This window comes from Pogona vitticeps, chromosome 5 (genome assembly GCF_051106095.1).
Source record: "Pogona vitticeps strain Pit_001003342236 chromosome 5, PviZW2.1, whole genome shotgun sequence".
In the NCBI taxonomy this organism is placed as follows: Eukaryota; Metazoa; Chordata; class Lepidosauria; order Squamata; family Agamidae; genus Pogona; species Pogona vitticeps.
This window is the reverse complement of record NC_135787.1, coordinates 187,956,487-187,972,500: the sequence shown is the minus strand read 5'-3', so window position 1 is coordinate 187,972,500 and position 16,014 is coordinate 187,956,487. Positions and strand designations below refer to the sequence as shown.

The window sequence follows — 16,014 nt, the reverse complement described above, 5'->3', positions numbered from 1 at the left end:
TAATAATGGGCTCAAATTACAGGGAGCCAGATTTTGGCTGAACAGAGCAGTATGACAATTGAACTCATGATCTCGGGAGGTGCTGAGCACTCCAACACTGAAGCTATTCAAGAGAAAATTAGATAACTGTCAATTTATATTTCTAGGGTGAGCAAGGGGTTGGACTCAATGGCCTTCTAGGTCCCTTCCAACTCAATTATTCTATGTTTCTATGATTCTAACATTATCCCTACCTTAATTCAGATGTTCAGCCTGCTCTTAATGTAGACTAAAAATGGGTGAGGATGGGAAGTGGAATTCTCTACTGCCACACAGATGTGATGCCTTTTTAGATGTTTTAATATCTAGAATATCAGGTCTAAAGGGGAGTATTAAGCATGTTCAGACAATTTTTTCTGAATGCAGAAACTTTGTAAGAGCATTTCATGGAACGTAGCCATATACTATCCTCAAACCATAGTGTTAGAAATGCTTTGTTAAAGAATCTTTAGAGGAGTCTATCAAAACATGACTATTGGAAGAGGATATTCTGTATATCCCCACCTGCTCTTAACACAATTTTAGCCCTCTTCTGCATGTAGTTAGTATCAAGTGTCACAGTTGTGTATCAGCTGTAAGAACGTGTCTGCTATGCTACCATCATCAACTCTTTGATGGTTGACCATGCCATCGCATCTCCTGTCAAAGGCCTTATTTCCAAATGGTTAGTCTAGAAATGCACAGTGGAACAGAATAAAGTACTGCTAATATTGTGTTCATTGGGTGCAATAAATAAAGGTAGTTGAGGATCGGTTTATGGTATTAGTGACATATAACATCTAATGTTTACGATCACAATATTTCCTTGTTCAAGGAACTCCTTCTCAGAACAATTTCTTGGTACCATCTCTCCATAGAACTATAAAATAACAGAGTTGGAAAGGGCCTATGAGACCATTAAGTCCAACCCCCTGCTCAATGAAAGAATCCAAGTCAAGGCAGATCTGACGGTAGTCCAATTTTCACTTGAATGCCTCACCACCTCCCAAGGTCGTTGGTTCCATTGTCATAGTGCTCTAACAGTTAAGCAGTTTTTCCTGACATTCAAATTTTTTTCCTGATATTCAAATCCAACCCCTGTAAATTGTTTGCCTGAACCCTCCCCATTTCTTCTAGAAATGAAGCCTAAGTAAAGATACAGTTGTGTTAGCGCAACTATATCTTTTCTAACCCTTCAGTGTCCCTTCCTGTGTAATTATTGTGTTGTTTTTGCTTGACTTCGAGATTCATATTTTAAGTTCCTTGAGGCATCGAATAACCTCCCTGTTCTTTTTGTGTTATGACACATTTCATTGCTGATGCTATGTAAAGACATGCATAGATCATATTTAACAGCAAATGAAAGCAGTATGGATCGTAAGAGCCTCTTTAGTTCGCAGTCATTCTATATACAGTATTTTAGAATGGAGGGGGAGAGAAATGTACAGAATCAAAAGTCCCCCAAGGGATGAGTCTTAATATTTTGAAGAGACGGAGGAAAAGTTACTTTTTGACTACAGTTCAATATTGGGTTGTTGGTATATTCTGGGAATTGTAATCTGAAAAAGTAACTTTCTGACCTCTTTTTAGTTGCATTAAGTAGCAAGAAGAATTCATCAAGTGTCACTTCTGGGTGGACAGACACTGTCCTACCTAAACATCGATCCATCCATAGCTGGCTGTGGACAGGAATCTGTTTTATTGTATTGTATTCTATTCTGTTGGTTTTCAGGAATCATAAAAGTGTTTTCTTTTAGAAATTCTCCCTGGCGCTTTTGAAAGTATGCACAGTATTTGATGCTGCTCAGTCCCCTTCTGTTCCATTATTCCGTGTGCTGTTTCCCACCCTCCTTCTTTGCTTTCACTGTCCTGAGCTTCATTTGTCCTCACTGCTTCTAATCTGATTGGCTGTTGCAAGGAATCCACATGGTTTTGTATTTAGGCAGTCGTGTTAGATGTAAGGTTGTCGTGTCAAAACAAAAAGGTGCGGAACGGCACTGAAACAATGGAAATGTTGAGTTACGTGAGTATTCTTTGCCCATTAATTTATCCAGCTGTTTTCATATGCTGATCTGAGCATGCACACAGAAATTAGAAGTGTACGGTGCAAAAACAATATTTGTGGGTGGGTGTGTTTGTGTGTGTTACATTAAAGTATGGCAAATCCTGCAACCTTGGCAGTATATTGTGTTCTGGCTTAAGTGCCTGTGTTGTAGATCATGTTCAAGTATAGGTTTGTTTGGGGTTTTTTAGAGGAGGCATCAGTGATCTTGTATTTCAAACTAATTACAAGAAATGCAGTTATAAGATACTGCTTCTGCTGAAGTTTCTTATGTGACCTAATCACCTTTTTTTTTTGAGTCTCCCGATCAGAGCAGGGTGAAGTCTAAATCAACATTTAAGGTTTGAGGACAATGAGAAATTTCGTTTTTATTTGACAAAGTTTGCTCTGCTGAACTGATGTGAATGAGGGGAACGCTAGCCTTGGAATAATTATTGCCTTATTGTAAAAGTGCCTCATTTATCATAATGGCCAGTGTAAGATTGCTTCATACTTCAAATTCCTAAGGGGCAGCTATCAAGGTTTTGAATCTGTGTTTAAACCTCTTAAACACAGAGCCATACTGTACATATATAGAACTTGAGAGGGTCTTTTGTTGTAATTTCCCCCCTCTTTTCCACATAAGCCAAGCCACTTCAGTGTCATTGTGCAAGTTTCTTTCCATGAGGACGTTACCCTACATTCCACCCCGTCTGACCATGTTTTGGCTTCATAAATGCCTTTTTAACCACACAGCGATCAGTGTCCTCAAGTACCTGAGACTGAATTGTTCTAACAGGTTTATTAGCATTGCCAAGACTAAGACAATTAATCACTCTTCTCTGTTTTCATACTTGCTATTTATATATGTTTGAAGAAGGGAAGGGAACAAATAGGAGAGACATTGATTATAGCAAGTTTGACCATTAAAAACAACAACAATCATCCAGTTTTATTAACAAGTTCGCCATTCACCTTTTGGCTTTGTATTGTCACCAAGTATTTAATTTATTGCACTCTTTAAATTTATTTCAGTTGTGTTGTTTTTGAAGGGTTACCAAAAAAAAAAGAAAAACGAGGACCATACATTCCCGGAGATTGGATCCGATTCCTATAAAGACATCTTGGGTTTAGCCAGGGAATACTCTTTGGCTTGCTCTAAAAACTATATTTATCAACTTAAACACTTGGATGGCCATTGGCCATCGTAGCCGTCCTGCAAAATCCAGAGTTTAATTCAGCCAAGCAGAAAGAAGGGAATGGGGGAAGGTCAGGAAGGAAGCCGTTTCAGTGTCCAGAATTTAAAAAAAAAACATTGAGTGGAGGGTCTGTTCCTGGATGGATGGATTTGTTTGCTGCTGGCTGGCTGTCCGCACGCCTGGACCAGTGTACATCGTCCGGCTCGGCGCAGCCCGGTGGCTCCGGCCTGGCAGGGGTTAAATTTCTCGCTGCAGTGGGAAAGGAGCTCCGCCCCTTGTTTCAGCACCTGGCGCTCTATAGACAGTTGCCTCAGCAGTAGATTTCAGAGGGGATTGGAGGAAAACAAGAGGGGGAGAGAATGTGACAGCTGCCGACTCTGAAGGCTGCCTTGGGGAGGCCTCCCGCACCTGTCCCTGCCTGTCTCTTGGCCAGCACAGTTGTTGAATCAGACAAGCAAGAGAAACAGTCTTATTTGCCAGACCAGAACGGTGTGCATAGGAGGGGGAAGGAGGAGGAGGAAGAGAGAGAGAGAGAGAGAGGAAAAAAAATTAGAGCAAGCAAGAGAGCGAGAGAGAGAAAGAGAGCGAGTGAGAGAGCGAGCGTGTGCGTGAAAGAGAACATGACTTCTTCATTCAAGCTGGATTTTCTGCCGGAGATGATGGTTGATAGCCGCTTGCTAGTTTCTGATAGAATGTAAGTACCCATTCACTTGCACGGCAGCGTTGAACCGTCCAGCTTAGCGCTGTAGCGCTAAAGCGGCTGAAATTTGTGACGGTTGTCCTATTTTTGTGCGGTTGGGTTTGGTTTTGTTTTTTCCTAGAGGTTTCTGATGGTACAAAAAAAGAGAAAGCATTGGGTTAGTCTCTCTCCCCCAGCCTGCTGCTCTCGGCTTCTCATGAAAGCAGAGTATGGATTTATCCTCCCCTCTCTCTCTCTCTCTCTTCTCACTTGCACATTCTTTGTGGTCTCTCTCCTATCTGTGTCTATCTGTGTCTGTTTTTCCTCCCTCACTCTCATTCCCTCGCTCCTTTCAAAAGCTGTGGTGTCTGATCTCTGACATTCCCCGTCAGAAATACAGGTGCTGTAGGCATCTGGGAAGGAAAGCAAAGGCTGATAAGTATGGTTTGAGAAATGCATGTAAAGTCTTGCAGAGGAAAAAAGAAATAATCATTTTCCTCTTTTTTTTTTTTTTTTGAATGCACACTCTTAATATCCAGGAAAAAATTCCTATACAGATCTTTCGCATTCCGCATAGAAAGCTCAACTTGGTTGGGGTGTGTGGCGTAGCCGTCTGAGACTGAGAAAGAAAATTCACTGAACAATAAATTAGTCACAGAAGCGAACTGTGTTTGAATGTGAAAGCCGCCACTTTTGGCCAGAGATCGGGAGAGAAATTAAATCAAGCTGTTCTGACAACACTGTTGAATGCAGGGTAAATATAGTGTTAATTATTAGGACGATGTTTCTTTTGCATGGGGACGAATGCTTGTGGAATTGATTGGGCAGTGTTGTGTGCTGCAATTTCAGGAAGGAAAATTTATCGTTGGTTAATTTTCTGCTCTTTCTGTGGATCCTAAAGTTTCTGTTGTTGTACCCAAATGCCAAGGAAAGTCTTCTCTTCTGGATATTCCCTGAATGTGAAACAAATTGCTTTTTTTTTTAAATTACGATTTTCAGGGGAAAAAAGAAAGATACAGAAGCAAACTAGATGCAACATTATACCTGGAAAAGTTTTTAATGCCATGCATCATCATCATGATAGCAATGATGATGATGATGTGCTAAATGTTGTATGGAAAAAAGGAGGTGGCTGTATTGGCAATGTGGTAGATCTGTTAAGGGGAACGATTGTTCATGAGACATAAAGGTTCAGAAAACTTTGCACTTGGTCGCCAAAATCGTAATTTTTATTTCCACTCCCTTCTTCATATGTGCCGGTCAGTTCTGGTCATGCTGGTAACTCGTTCAAAGTTGTTGCGTCTAATTTCTCACCCTACCCCGACAAATGATCTCTTGAGGCATTTGCTCTCTTGTACCTCATGAGGTTGCGAATGAGATGAGCTATTCATGAAATCACCATCTGCTTCAGTTCCTGAGGATTAAAACGCGGGAGGGGGGGGAAGAGGCTGTATCAAATTTAATATCGACAACCTTTTCTCTCATGTATGTGCATTGTGTGTAATTGATGCCTTCCGTTGTTCAGCTTCAAATATGGAATAAATGTGGAACGTTGCGTTAGTTGTTTTGAAGGATAAATGTATAAAATCGGTATTCTCCTGGGCCCAGACTCTCAATAATATAGGTTACAATCCTATATTTTTGTTGTTAAATTGCCTGGCCTTAACCCATGAAAGTGTCAAAGGGGAGAATGATAGTTTCCAACAGTTCTTGAGAAGTTCTTGAGAAAAAGGAGGGGGGGAAAGTTTGCTTATAATCTCCTGCGTTTCGTCTTATACAACCTTCCTACTGGCCCGCAACACAGTCAGAAAAGATAATGCTAATAAACATCTTGGAAGACTGCGATTTGGTGATCTGGATATGGTGATGCCTTATCTGTCACTTAAGTTTATGGAAATGCTTCTTCTAATTCCCCTGTAGCAGGATGAAAATAATGCCCAACTGTTTCCTTCGGAATTTTTTGCGAATCGTGTGAGCTCTCCACAAAATCTCCAACAATTGTTGTTGTTGTTGTTGTTGCTGCTGCTGCTGCTGTTTGATTTGGGGGCACTAAAACACTCATACAGTACTATGTCTCTGGCTGAAAATGAGGTGGAATCGCATTTAGAACAGCATTTGATAAATAGTTCCTCTATTAGGGAACATGAGCTGTTTCAGCGGCAGGGTTTATATCCTGTCAGTCATTGTGAGCATGGCATGACTGCTTATCGCAATGCAGAAATGTTAACTTAGTGGATGGTTTAAATAACTGTAAAGATGGGTGATTTCCAGGGATGTTGTGTATCCCGCATGCAGAATTAATGTAAATTACTTTGTTGTTATCCTGCAGATTTGGAAGGGGACTGTGTGCATCTGTCTGTGGGTGAGAGTGTGTCCATCCGTTCAGTCTTTCAGTAAGGACACATGACCTCATCTTTCCTCAAGGAAACAATTACTTTGAATAGTTTTCCCCATTGCAACCCTCATAAGCCTGCAATGGGATCGGCCTTGGCATAATTCTCTTTAGAAAGCCTTTGGATTCATTAGCACCAATGAGCGAACAGTTGCACTGAAGCTTGATTGCAGACGACAGGTCATTTGTCATATCAGGACGTTGCCCTTTTTAGGGAGCCCATCTAAGACACCCGAAGGGATGGCACAAACATATGGATCAGATTAGTCTTTCCGAAGCTCCCTGTCGAACCCGTTGTCTAAAGTTGGTGTGTAGTGTCTTTGGTGTTTTTTTTTTTAAACAAAAGTTGCAATCCGTGAAGAGGTCTATTGAAATAAATGGGAAGGGACCAGGATTCATGACGAACAATCCAGGGATTGTGTCGCTGACCTTTAAGTTCATCTCATGAGCTAGAATGAATCATTTTATCTTTTGCAAAGAGTGACATGATCTTTGAGAATTTAATATAATGATGTCTTGGTCCAGATGGAAGAAGAGCAGGTTTTCGGCTTTTATGCTATTAGAAAATGCCTGCTATGTTTCTTCTAGACTTTTATAGAATTAGAAAATATTCATAATGATTTTTTTAAAGACTGTGGCTTTTCCTCTGAGAGAATGTGTTTCTTGAGTTGCTTCAATATTGATAAAAATTTGAACCTGTGTATCTGCATCGGAATTATCTTTAAATGCCATTGTTTGGAGGTACATGTTGTCAATACCTTGAACTTTGTTTCCAGTGAAGATAACTAGCAAGAAGCCAACAGATTTCTGTCCCCACTCGCACTCTTCTGGATTAATTTTTTTGATCTGTCCATGTTAGTAAAATCAGAATCAAACACTACACAATATATATTGACCAAATGTTTATCGACTAGGGTTGTTACGCATCCATACCAATTTTATTGGCTGATCTGGGAGACGCAAAGGTTCAGCGCTGTTGCATCTGCCGAAGAAGCTACTGCCGCAGTCTGGGTGAGATGAGCAGAATAAGACTGTCTTGTCGTACTGGCTCTTGAGATGCCATCATGCAAGGTCCTAAGCATCAGGTGTAGAGAGAGTTGTATCAGACCAGCCTCTTGTGTTCTGAAATTGTGTTAAGAAATAACATGGACAAGGAGGAGTTATCGTCGTTTTGCTGAGCCTCTCTAGGGAGTCTACCTGATCCCCTCCTTTAGTCCTGCAAAATGGGATGCATTTTTTTTTATGCCGCAGGGAGACCTGTAATTGGTAGAGAAGCAGTCGGGGTGAACTCCGAAGGCTGTCACAGTCATGCATTAGCCAGAACACAAAGATACATTTACTTTGCATAGAATACGCACAACTCTCCTATTGCCTGAAAAACTGCGGACAAGACTTTCATTTCCAAATCTGTAGTTAATGTTAGAAACACTGACTCATTCTGTTGTTTCCAATTTGGAGCCAGTTTACCTGGTGGGGAGTCAGCTACAGGTTATCATGATATTCAATCTTCTTGGCTACTTTTTTCTGCCACCATGATTCCAAAGACCAAGGCAGAATCAAGGTGGTCTCTGTTATGACTTTATATGTTGCTATGACCCTAACAAATCTTCCTATCAATCTGTGCACAACCACCCTTTATCAAGATGTGTGTACATTGACTTCCTTCAGATTGGTGGATTGAAAAGATCTTCCTGCCCAAAAGGATGTGTGTGTGTGGACTTTCCTTCTGGGGAAGATCCCAGGAGGTCTGACACATGGCCTTTTTAACTGTGAGCTTGATTGTTGGACAGCTTTATTGGCAACAACATGCTGGACAAAATCCACTTGCGCAGCTCTGCAAATGTCAGAGAAAAATTGCGCCAGGTGAAGAAATTTGTGGAGACATGATCAGTTGCATGCTGAGTCATACAAGTCAGTATGCCGCTGATCATGCCTGCACCAATGTCTGAAATTTGCCTCCGAATGTAACGTCGTTTGTGCTATGGCAGTGTAACTAGGCAACAGGGTTTGGCGTAAAACATCACTTTGCATGTTCACATGGCAAGTTCAGCTGCTGGAGAGAAAACTAGGACTTACTGCCCAAATTAAGGGGACAATATGATTACTGATTGGGGAAAGGGGGCTTCTGAAGTGATGAAAGAAACTTGTCAGTATATCTAAAAGAATTAAGGCACTAATGCTTATTCATTCTCCGATGTAAATAAACTGCATAAAGATCAGGTGAGAACTGGTGCTTTTCAATGGGTAGAATGTCTGACTAAGACTCAGGAGACCCGGGTTCAACTCCATGCTCAGCCGTGGAAAATCACAGAGGGGACGTGGCAACAACAAACCATTCCATGAGCATCTCACATGTCAAAAGTCTGTTAGGGTCACCATAACTCTGGAACGACTTGACAACACATAGCAACAGCTCTACAGTATTTGAAGCAACCCACACTAAAATCACTAAGGATACATCTGGTGGATTCCACTCCGTAGCCATCCTGTGATTTCTTATCAGGACCATCTGTTCACTAGTAGGAACGGTGGAAGCATTTAAGTGTCAATGTAAACATTCCGTTTTGTGTTCTGGATTTCCTGGTTCGGTTGAAAATCGTGATACCTCCTGTGCATTAAAGAGAGTCAAATGTTCATTGAGGAGCATGAGTGGTTCTGGATGAGAATCGCTGCCTCTTAAATTAATAGGAACACTATTGCGCCCCGGGCACCATAAGCTCCTGTATCATGACCTGGCAGTTTGACAGTTGGATTTGTCATATTGGATGGCGCAACACAAATCTAATCACACCCCAGCAGGGTGACCTGAGAATTAATAAACTAAGTTCCATACATACCAGTCGGATGTTGCGGTGACTCAGAAACTAATCACTGAAGTTGGATCTTTCATTGAAAAAATCACATGCAACTGATCGGATGCCACTGAAAAGCGCCATGAGTTATCCATTAAAATTAGTCTTTGAATTATCCGTCTCATCTCTGAGATGAGTCAAATTCTCTCACATGTATGCAGAATGTGCTAATTAATTGGTGGCTGAAGATTTATTTCAAGAGAGGCATATTTTTCTCTTAATCTAATAGCTGTACGGCATAATTTAATCCACACAGAATTTTGTCGAGTATATTTCGGGGCTGAGGGATGTGCCAGAAATTTGTTTTGAGGGAAACCCACTGTTCGTAGCTTTCGGCGCAGAATGAAATTTCTCCTGAGCTAAAATATATCAAGCCACCAAATATGCATTGCAAGAATTGATCATCCTACTCAGAACCCCACGCCAGGCCATCCATCATCAGTAAGATAACACATACCTTGTTATCAGCTGTTGTTTGATTCTGTTCTCCTTATCGTATATTTCTGTGTTCGCAGACAGGTGTAACATTGATCAAGCGAGCTGTATCATTTTAAAGTTGTTGCGCGGTAATAGTTCACTGTGAATGGTTATGTTCTGATCCCTTTGGTGACCATCGCTGAAAAATTATAAGGAAGCAGGATTTTTAAAAAAGAAGAAGAAGAAAGGAAAAGAAAAGAATGAAACCTTAAATGAAGATTAACGTGTCAGGACCCGATAAGAATTTTCAGCGATACGCACGGAAGTTAAGATGTAGGGAAACGGGGGTGGGGGGGATACATTTACGTCTTTACACATTCTTAACAACTGTTATAAAAGAATGAAGATTTTTATCTCACAGAAATTAAAGAAAAATTTTTAAATGAGTTTAGATGAGACTTGATGTAGCTTACTCAATAGACAGGTAACAGAGTATTAGTATTTAATTATTGGTTTATAACCTGATACTAAATTTCTCTATGTATTTGCATCATTTGTTTGTTTGTTTGTTTGTTTGTTTGTTTGTTTGTTTTATTTATATCCCGCCTATCTAGCCACTTAAGGCCACTTTTTTAAAAAGTCATTTTGCATTGTTTGCTTTTTAATTCATCCAAATTGAAGCCCAGTGATTGATGCAGTTCTTCTAGCAAAGAGAGAAGGAGAAAAAAAATTCTTCTTTTTTTTTCCAAATGGGCTTTAGTTATTTTTAATGGCCATTTTTCAGTCATTTTTGGCTGAAGCAATTCAGAATAAATCCTAAATGATAGATAGATAGATAGATAGATAGATAGATAGATAGATAGATAGATAGATAGATAGATAGATAGATAGATAGATAGATAGATAGATAGATAGATAGATAGATAGACAGACAGACAGACAGACAGACAGACAGACAGACAGACAGACAGACAGACAGACAGATAGATAGATAGATAGATAGATAGATAGATAGATAGATAGATAGATAGATAGATAGATAGATAGATAGATAGATAGATAGATAGATAGATAGATAGATAGATAGATAGATAGATGATGGGTGGGCAGACAAACAGAGGCACTTGAATGATAGAGTGCAGGAAATGATGGAAACACACTTTGCCTCTTTAAAAATGGATGGAGCGTAAAAAAATGTATATCAACATGAAATGACCCTCTAGAGATTGAGAAGGGTCATGGATGCACTATAAAATTCAGATGTCTCATTATAAGTCATGGACATCATACAAATTCCTGAGTTCCTACTTGAAATTGTGTTGGCTTTCTTTTTCTTTTCCTTTTAAGCACAACCACTTTATTTTCTTGTGGTGCTGTGGTGTGCTTAAGTCACTTAAGTGTTTGAAAGAGCATACCCATGACCTGGTGAGGATTGGATTGTTTTTGACGGCAGGGCATGGTGGCAGATGAGCTAAGAACGGTGTGTTGTGGAAACTCCAGATACTCCGTGATTTAGTTCTCTGGCTGTGGATTCGCCACTGTGTCTCCTTGACAGGCATTGGACCCGCCGATCCATAGGGTCCCTTCCATCTCTTCAGCTCTAAGAAGGTCCCCTTTGCTTTCCATAGCTCATGGTTCCATCGCTCAGTAGATTCATACAGGATTCACGCACAGGAAGAAAATCTGAATTTCAAAGCTGGCGCCTGGTGGTAAGGCTGGCAAAGGCTCTTTCTTGGAAATCCTGGTGGCCAGTTGAAACGACAGGGACTGGCAAATATACCTCTTTCTCTCACCCCACATCTGCCCATCCCACATCTACGTGAAACAGACGATGTAAATATGCAGAGTATGTCTTAAGAGATGTGATTTTTAAATGTGCCTTTCTAAAGACATGGTCTCTTGTTTTGTCACATTATTGGAAAGCGGTACAAAGCAGGAGAGATGATGGAAAGATAAGCTGCGGTTGAGATAGATCAGCGTATGTTAGAAGTTGCAACACTGAATTCTTTAGACATCCATGGTAGATGCTACGGAGCTAAGAGGGACCACTAGACCGACCCAAGGTAGCTGTGATGTTGCTATGAGAGTTCTCAAATGTTCTTGTTCCATTTTACTGCTGGGCTCCTTTGTATCCTTTGAGAGTGATGTTGCGGTGCGAACGGTGTTGTCCACATTGTGGCCTGACTGCCCCCATGCTGAGACCCTTCTGGTCCCTAGTCATATCTTCCCAATGCACTTGTCTGTCACTCCATCTCCAGAGGATGCCATTTAACAATCAATTTGCTCCTCACAAAGCAAGCATGTATCACACAAATGTGGCACTCCTCGGCAGTGTATCCTTTTGTTCACAGCATGATCTCCTTCAGATAATAACTTTAAAATTATAACAGTAGCGATATGATTGTCTGGCATTTAAAACACAGTTCGAAAGCAGCTTCTGTTTGATGTGCAGCCTTAAAAACGCGGGCTTCTGAGAGGAAGCCGGATGAGCTTCTTAGCGAAGTTGTTCCCTCCTTATCTCCCATGCCTCTGATTTAGCTGTGCTTCAAGCTTGCAGTGGGAATTGATCTTATAGCCTTGGTGCGGTCGTTACACTGCAGTACTGCGGTCAAGCCTCTTTGCTCATGATCTGAGTTCAATCCCACTGCATTCAGGTAGCCGGCTCAAGGTTGACTCCGCCTTCCTGCCTTCTGAAGTCGGTAAAACGAGTATGTCGCTTGCTGTTGTTATTTGCAGAATTACATTGTAAACTGCCCAGAGAGTGCTCTAGCACTGTGGGGCAATGTATAAGCCAGAACAAACAAACTTACACACTTACAAACGAATGTCAGGTGAGGATGAAGCAGCATCCAGCTCTGGCTAGTGGAGAGAACTACTAGGGAAGCCTTTTGTGTCATCCAGAGAAGGGTTTTCACAGCACCCAGATGCAACCCATGTGGTCCCTCAATGACCCATTCACCGCTGCCCTCCCTAACTGCATATACCTCTGGTTGCTGATTCACTGGTTTGATGTCAATTTAACAGAACACGATTGTGAGATGATTTAGAGCCGTCTGACACCCTTAGATGTGTGAGACAACCTACCCTCCCCAGCCAGCAGGGGATTATGCTGGTTGAAGATGATGCACTTTGTAGTCCCATTGCTGTCACGGACGGATGAAGCTCTCTGCTGGGGCTGAATCAAGCCAACTGGTTGATCCGGCACAATTTTGTGTAAATAGCAGTAAAAAAAAAAAACCCTTAAGATCGCCAGGTTCCGAATGTCTGGGATGGCATCTCTTTCTTTCTCAGCACAAACACTGTGATTAGCGAACGTTGCTCCAGAATATGAAGTTACCGTATTTTTCCATGTATAAGACCCCCCAATGTATAAAATGCCCCCCCAATTTTGATCCTTGCCAGAGGCGGAGCCAAAGGAGCGGCTGCGCTCGGCCACCCGTCGCTACTGCCCATTGACTGCTGTGCCTGCCCCCAGATCACCTCCTCCAGTGCCACTCGCGTGCTCCCTTCGGGTAGGGGACAAGGCGGCGGCGTGAGCTGGAGGTGAATCCTGGCAGTGGCGCAGGAGGAGGCAGGCTGCCCCTCGCAGCTGCCCATTGACTGCATCCGACAGTCGCGAGAGGCGGCCAAGTGGGGCTGCTCCTTTGCCTTTGCCTCCTCCCGTGTATAAGATGACCCTCAATTTTTCCGCTAATGATTTTAGGGGAAAGTGTCACTTTATACACGGAGAAATATGGCAATTGTAGAAACCTCTAGAAGGAGAACAAGAGATCACCCGATCCAGAGCAATCACAATGGAAGGAAATGAAGAAATGGAAAGACTGTGGTTTTAAAAATATATAAGAGCAGGAGATTTAATTGCCTGAGTTGCCAAAGTGATTCTAGAGGAGATAGTTGGGGGTGGAGAGGGACAGATGTAGGAGGGTGGAAATCAGGAGGGCTGGAAAAATCTTGGAATTCTAGTTTTCCCCTTTCCCTTAATTCCTCTACGTGAAAATTTCTCTCTGTCTACTTTATGCATTAGGTTTCCGAGGGCTGGGTTTTTTAAATACATTTTTTGTGCATATTTTTCAATGTGCCCATTTTTATAATGCCTGCATTTTCCAAGCCATTTCCCCTAATATAGTCTAACGTCGTACATTACTTTCTACTTTATTTTTACGAACATGCACATTTTTTTTCTACACAGTTTCTCCTAATACACTTTGAGATGAACCTTGCGGCAACAGGCCAAAAATGTGTGTGAGTACCAAAAAGTAGGTATTTGGCTTTGCATAATATTTTGGAAAGTGCAGATCAGGCAGATTCACCTTATGTTATATAAATGGAACAAATTTCTCTCCTAATACTAGAGAGAGTTCATCACAGCCTTTCGGAGAACAAGACGTTCCTTGGGTTTTTGTTTTGTTTTTGTTCCTATCCATACAATTGTTCTGAAAATGTGAGAAAGTAAAGTTCCCCAACTACTGAGGGCCTTTAACACTACTACTACTACTACTACTACTACTACTACTACTACTACTACTACTACTACTACTAATAATAATAATAATAATAATGATGATGATGATGATGATGATGATGATGATGATGATGATGATGATGATGATGATGATGATGATGGTGGTGGTGGTGGTGGTGGTGATACCCAGTGTGGTGTAGTGAGAAGAGTGATGGACTAGGAATCTGGAGACCAGAGTTTGAATCCCACTTGCCTGTGGAAACTGACTGGGGGTATGGAACTGGCGAAATAATAATAATGACAAATGTGTGTCAGCAAGTCAGTTCTGACTTACGGTGACCCTTTTCAGGATTTTCTAATTAGAGAGTAGTCAGATGTGATTTACTTTTCCCTTCTTCTGGGCATTCTGGGACTCTGCAGATTGCCCAAGGCCACACAGGCTGGCTCTTCTAGAATGCATAGTGGGGAACCAAACTCTGCAGCCAGATACAGTGGACCCTCGACTTACGGAATTAATCCATATGGGAACGGTGGCTGCAGGTCGAAAAGTCTGTAGGTCGAGTCTCCATTGACCTACAATGCATTGAAAACTGATTAATCTGTAACCGGGCATTTTTGTTCCATTTTTGTTCCATTTTGGTTTTTTATGGTCTGTAGGTCGATTCTCCGGCTGCAAGTCAAACCTAAATTTTGCAGCCAGAGAAGTCTGTAACTCGAAAAGTCTGTAAGTGTAGCCGTCTGTAAGTCGAGAGCCCTCTGTACCTAATTCGCTGATCCATCTAGACAGGTGGAACTGGTAGAGCTGCTCCTTAAATATCTCCCTTACCTGGAAAGATCTACTAGCATCGTTTTAAGGCTGTTCGGACTTAATGGCACCTAACTAAAAGTTGTAGCCCACTCCTTCCCCCTCACCCTCTTTAGTATAAGGGTGCTAATAACTGGCCTGTGTTCCAGGATGGTTGAAAGCTTGTTTGGGATGTATGTAAAGCATTTACTGTGTTTAGAAAAACAGCGGTATAAACATTAGGTGGGTAGTAATTAGAATTGTGTTTGTTTGGACCTAGGCTTTTCAAGCCACTGTGTCCTGAAGGGCATCAACCGACTCCGTCGCCACTTAGGATGCTGGACCTGTTCTTGGTCCTGGGTGAACTTAGTGGAGTCAATAGAATCATTTTTGTGTATTAGCATTACAGTTGCAGCTGCCATTTCACCCTAATTGCTCAGAGAGCTTTCCACTCATGCGGGCTACGGATGACTCACAATGCCAGTGGTAAGCCTGCAGTTTATCAATTAATTGATATTAGAAAGCTCTGGCAAATAATCTGCCGGCCGTATTTCATAGGACAAGTGCTCGGCACGTGCCCCGACACCACATTTATAGCAACAGTCTATCTTTAGTTGGCACGCATTCATTGCCGGCGCCCAAAGAGACGGCAGATCAATTCTTGGTCAACTCATCCATCTGCTGAGCAGTGGCACTGCTACACAGGGATGTTAATCCATCCTTTTCTATTGGGGGTGAGTACACACAGATCTGCCCTCTCCACCCCAATTCTACCTGGAGGAGGGTGTCCATGCATATGGTTTGTTTACTACCACGAGTGCTTCCCACCCCCGCTTTGTTCTGAAACTTGGGATAATATAAACCTATTGTGCATGTACAATAGATTTATATTTTTGTATTCTGAAGAATCTTACGACTGGCTGTCAGTGGTAGCCTTCAATTCTCTGCTTCAGACCTGGACAGATTTTAAGCTTGCCAGATCTTGTCTGATTTTTATTTTGAAGCACACCAGGAAGATCTCAGAGAATGGTCGTTGTGAAATTGCGAAGTTGGTATTCTTGCCGTAGGCCAAGAATGATAAACTAGGGATGAAAATAACCAGTGTGTCTGGCATATGATTACAAGCAGAGTTTGTGAACAAGGTAAAGAACAGCTATTTATTCCAGTACG

The 16,014-nt window shown here is 41.7% G+C and overlaps 1 protein-coding gene across 40 annotated transcripts in view; it reads left to right on the top strand.

Annotated features, from left to right (window-relative positions):
* CELF2 (CUGBP Elav-like family member 2) overlaps positions 1-16,014 on the top strand; it is a 607,596-nt gene that overhangs the window by 228,538 nt on the left and 363,044 nt on the right. For 10 of the 40 annotated variants that reach the window (XM_073002544.2, XM_073002542.2, XM_073002543.2 and 7 more), the window contains exon 1: positions 3,469-3,952. The exons of 28 other annotated variants lie outside the window; for them this stretch is intronic. In XM_073002544.2, coding sequence (XP_072858645.1) covers positions 3,879-3,952 — 74 coding nt within the window. In that variant the 5' untranslated portion in view covers positions 3,469-3,878. Of the gene's footprint in view, positions 1-1,868; positions 2,042-3,468; positions 3,953-16,014 lie in introns of those variants that run through there. 2 more of the 40 variants (XM_078376475.1, XM_078376473.1) reach the window with 1 other exon arrangement.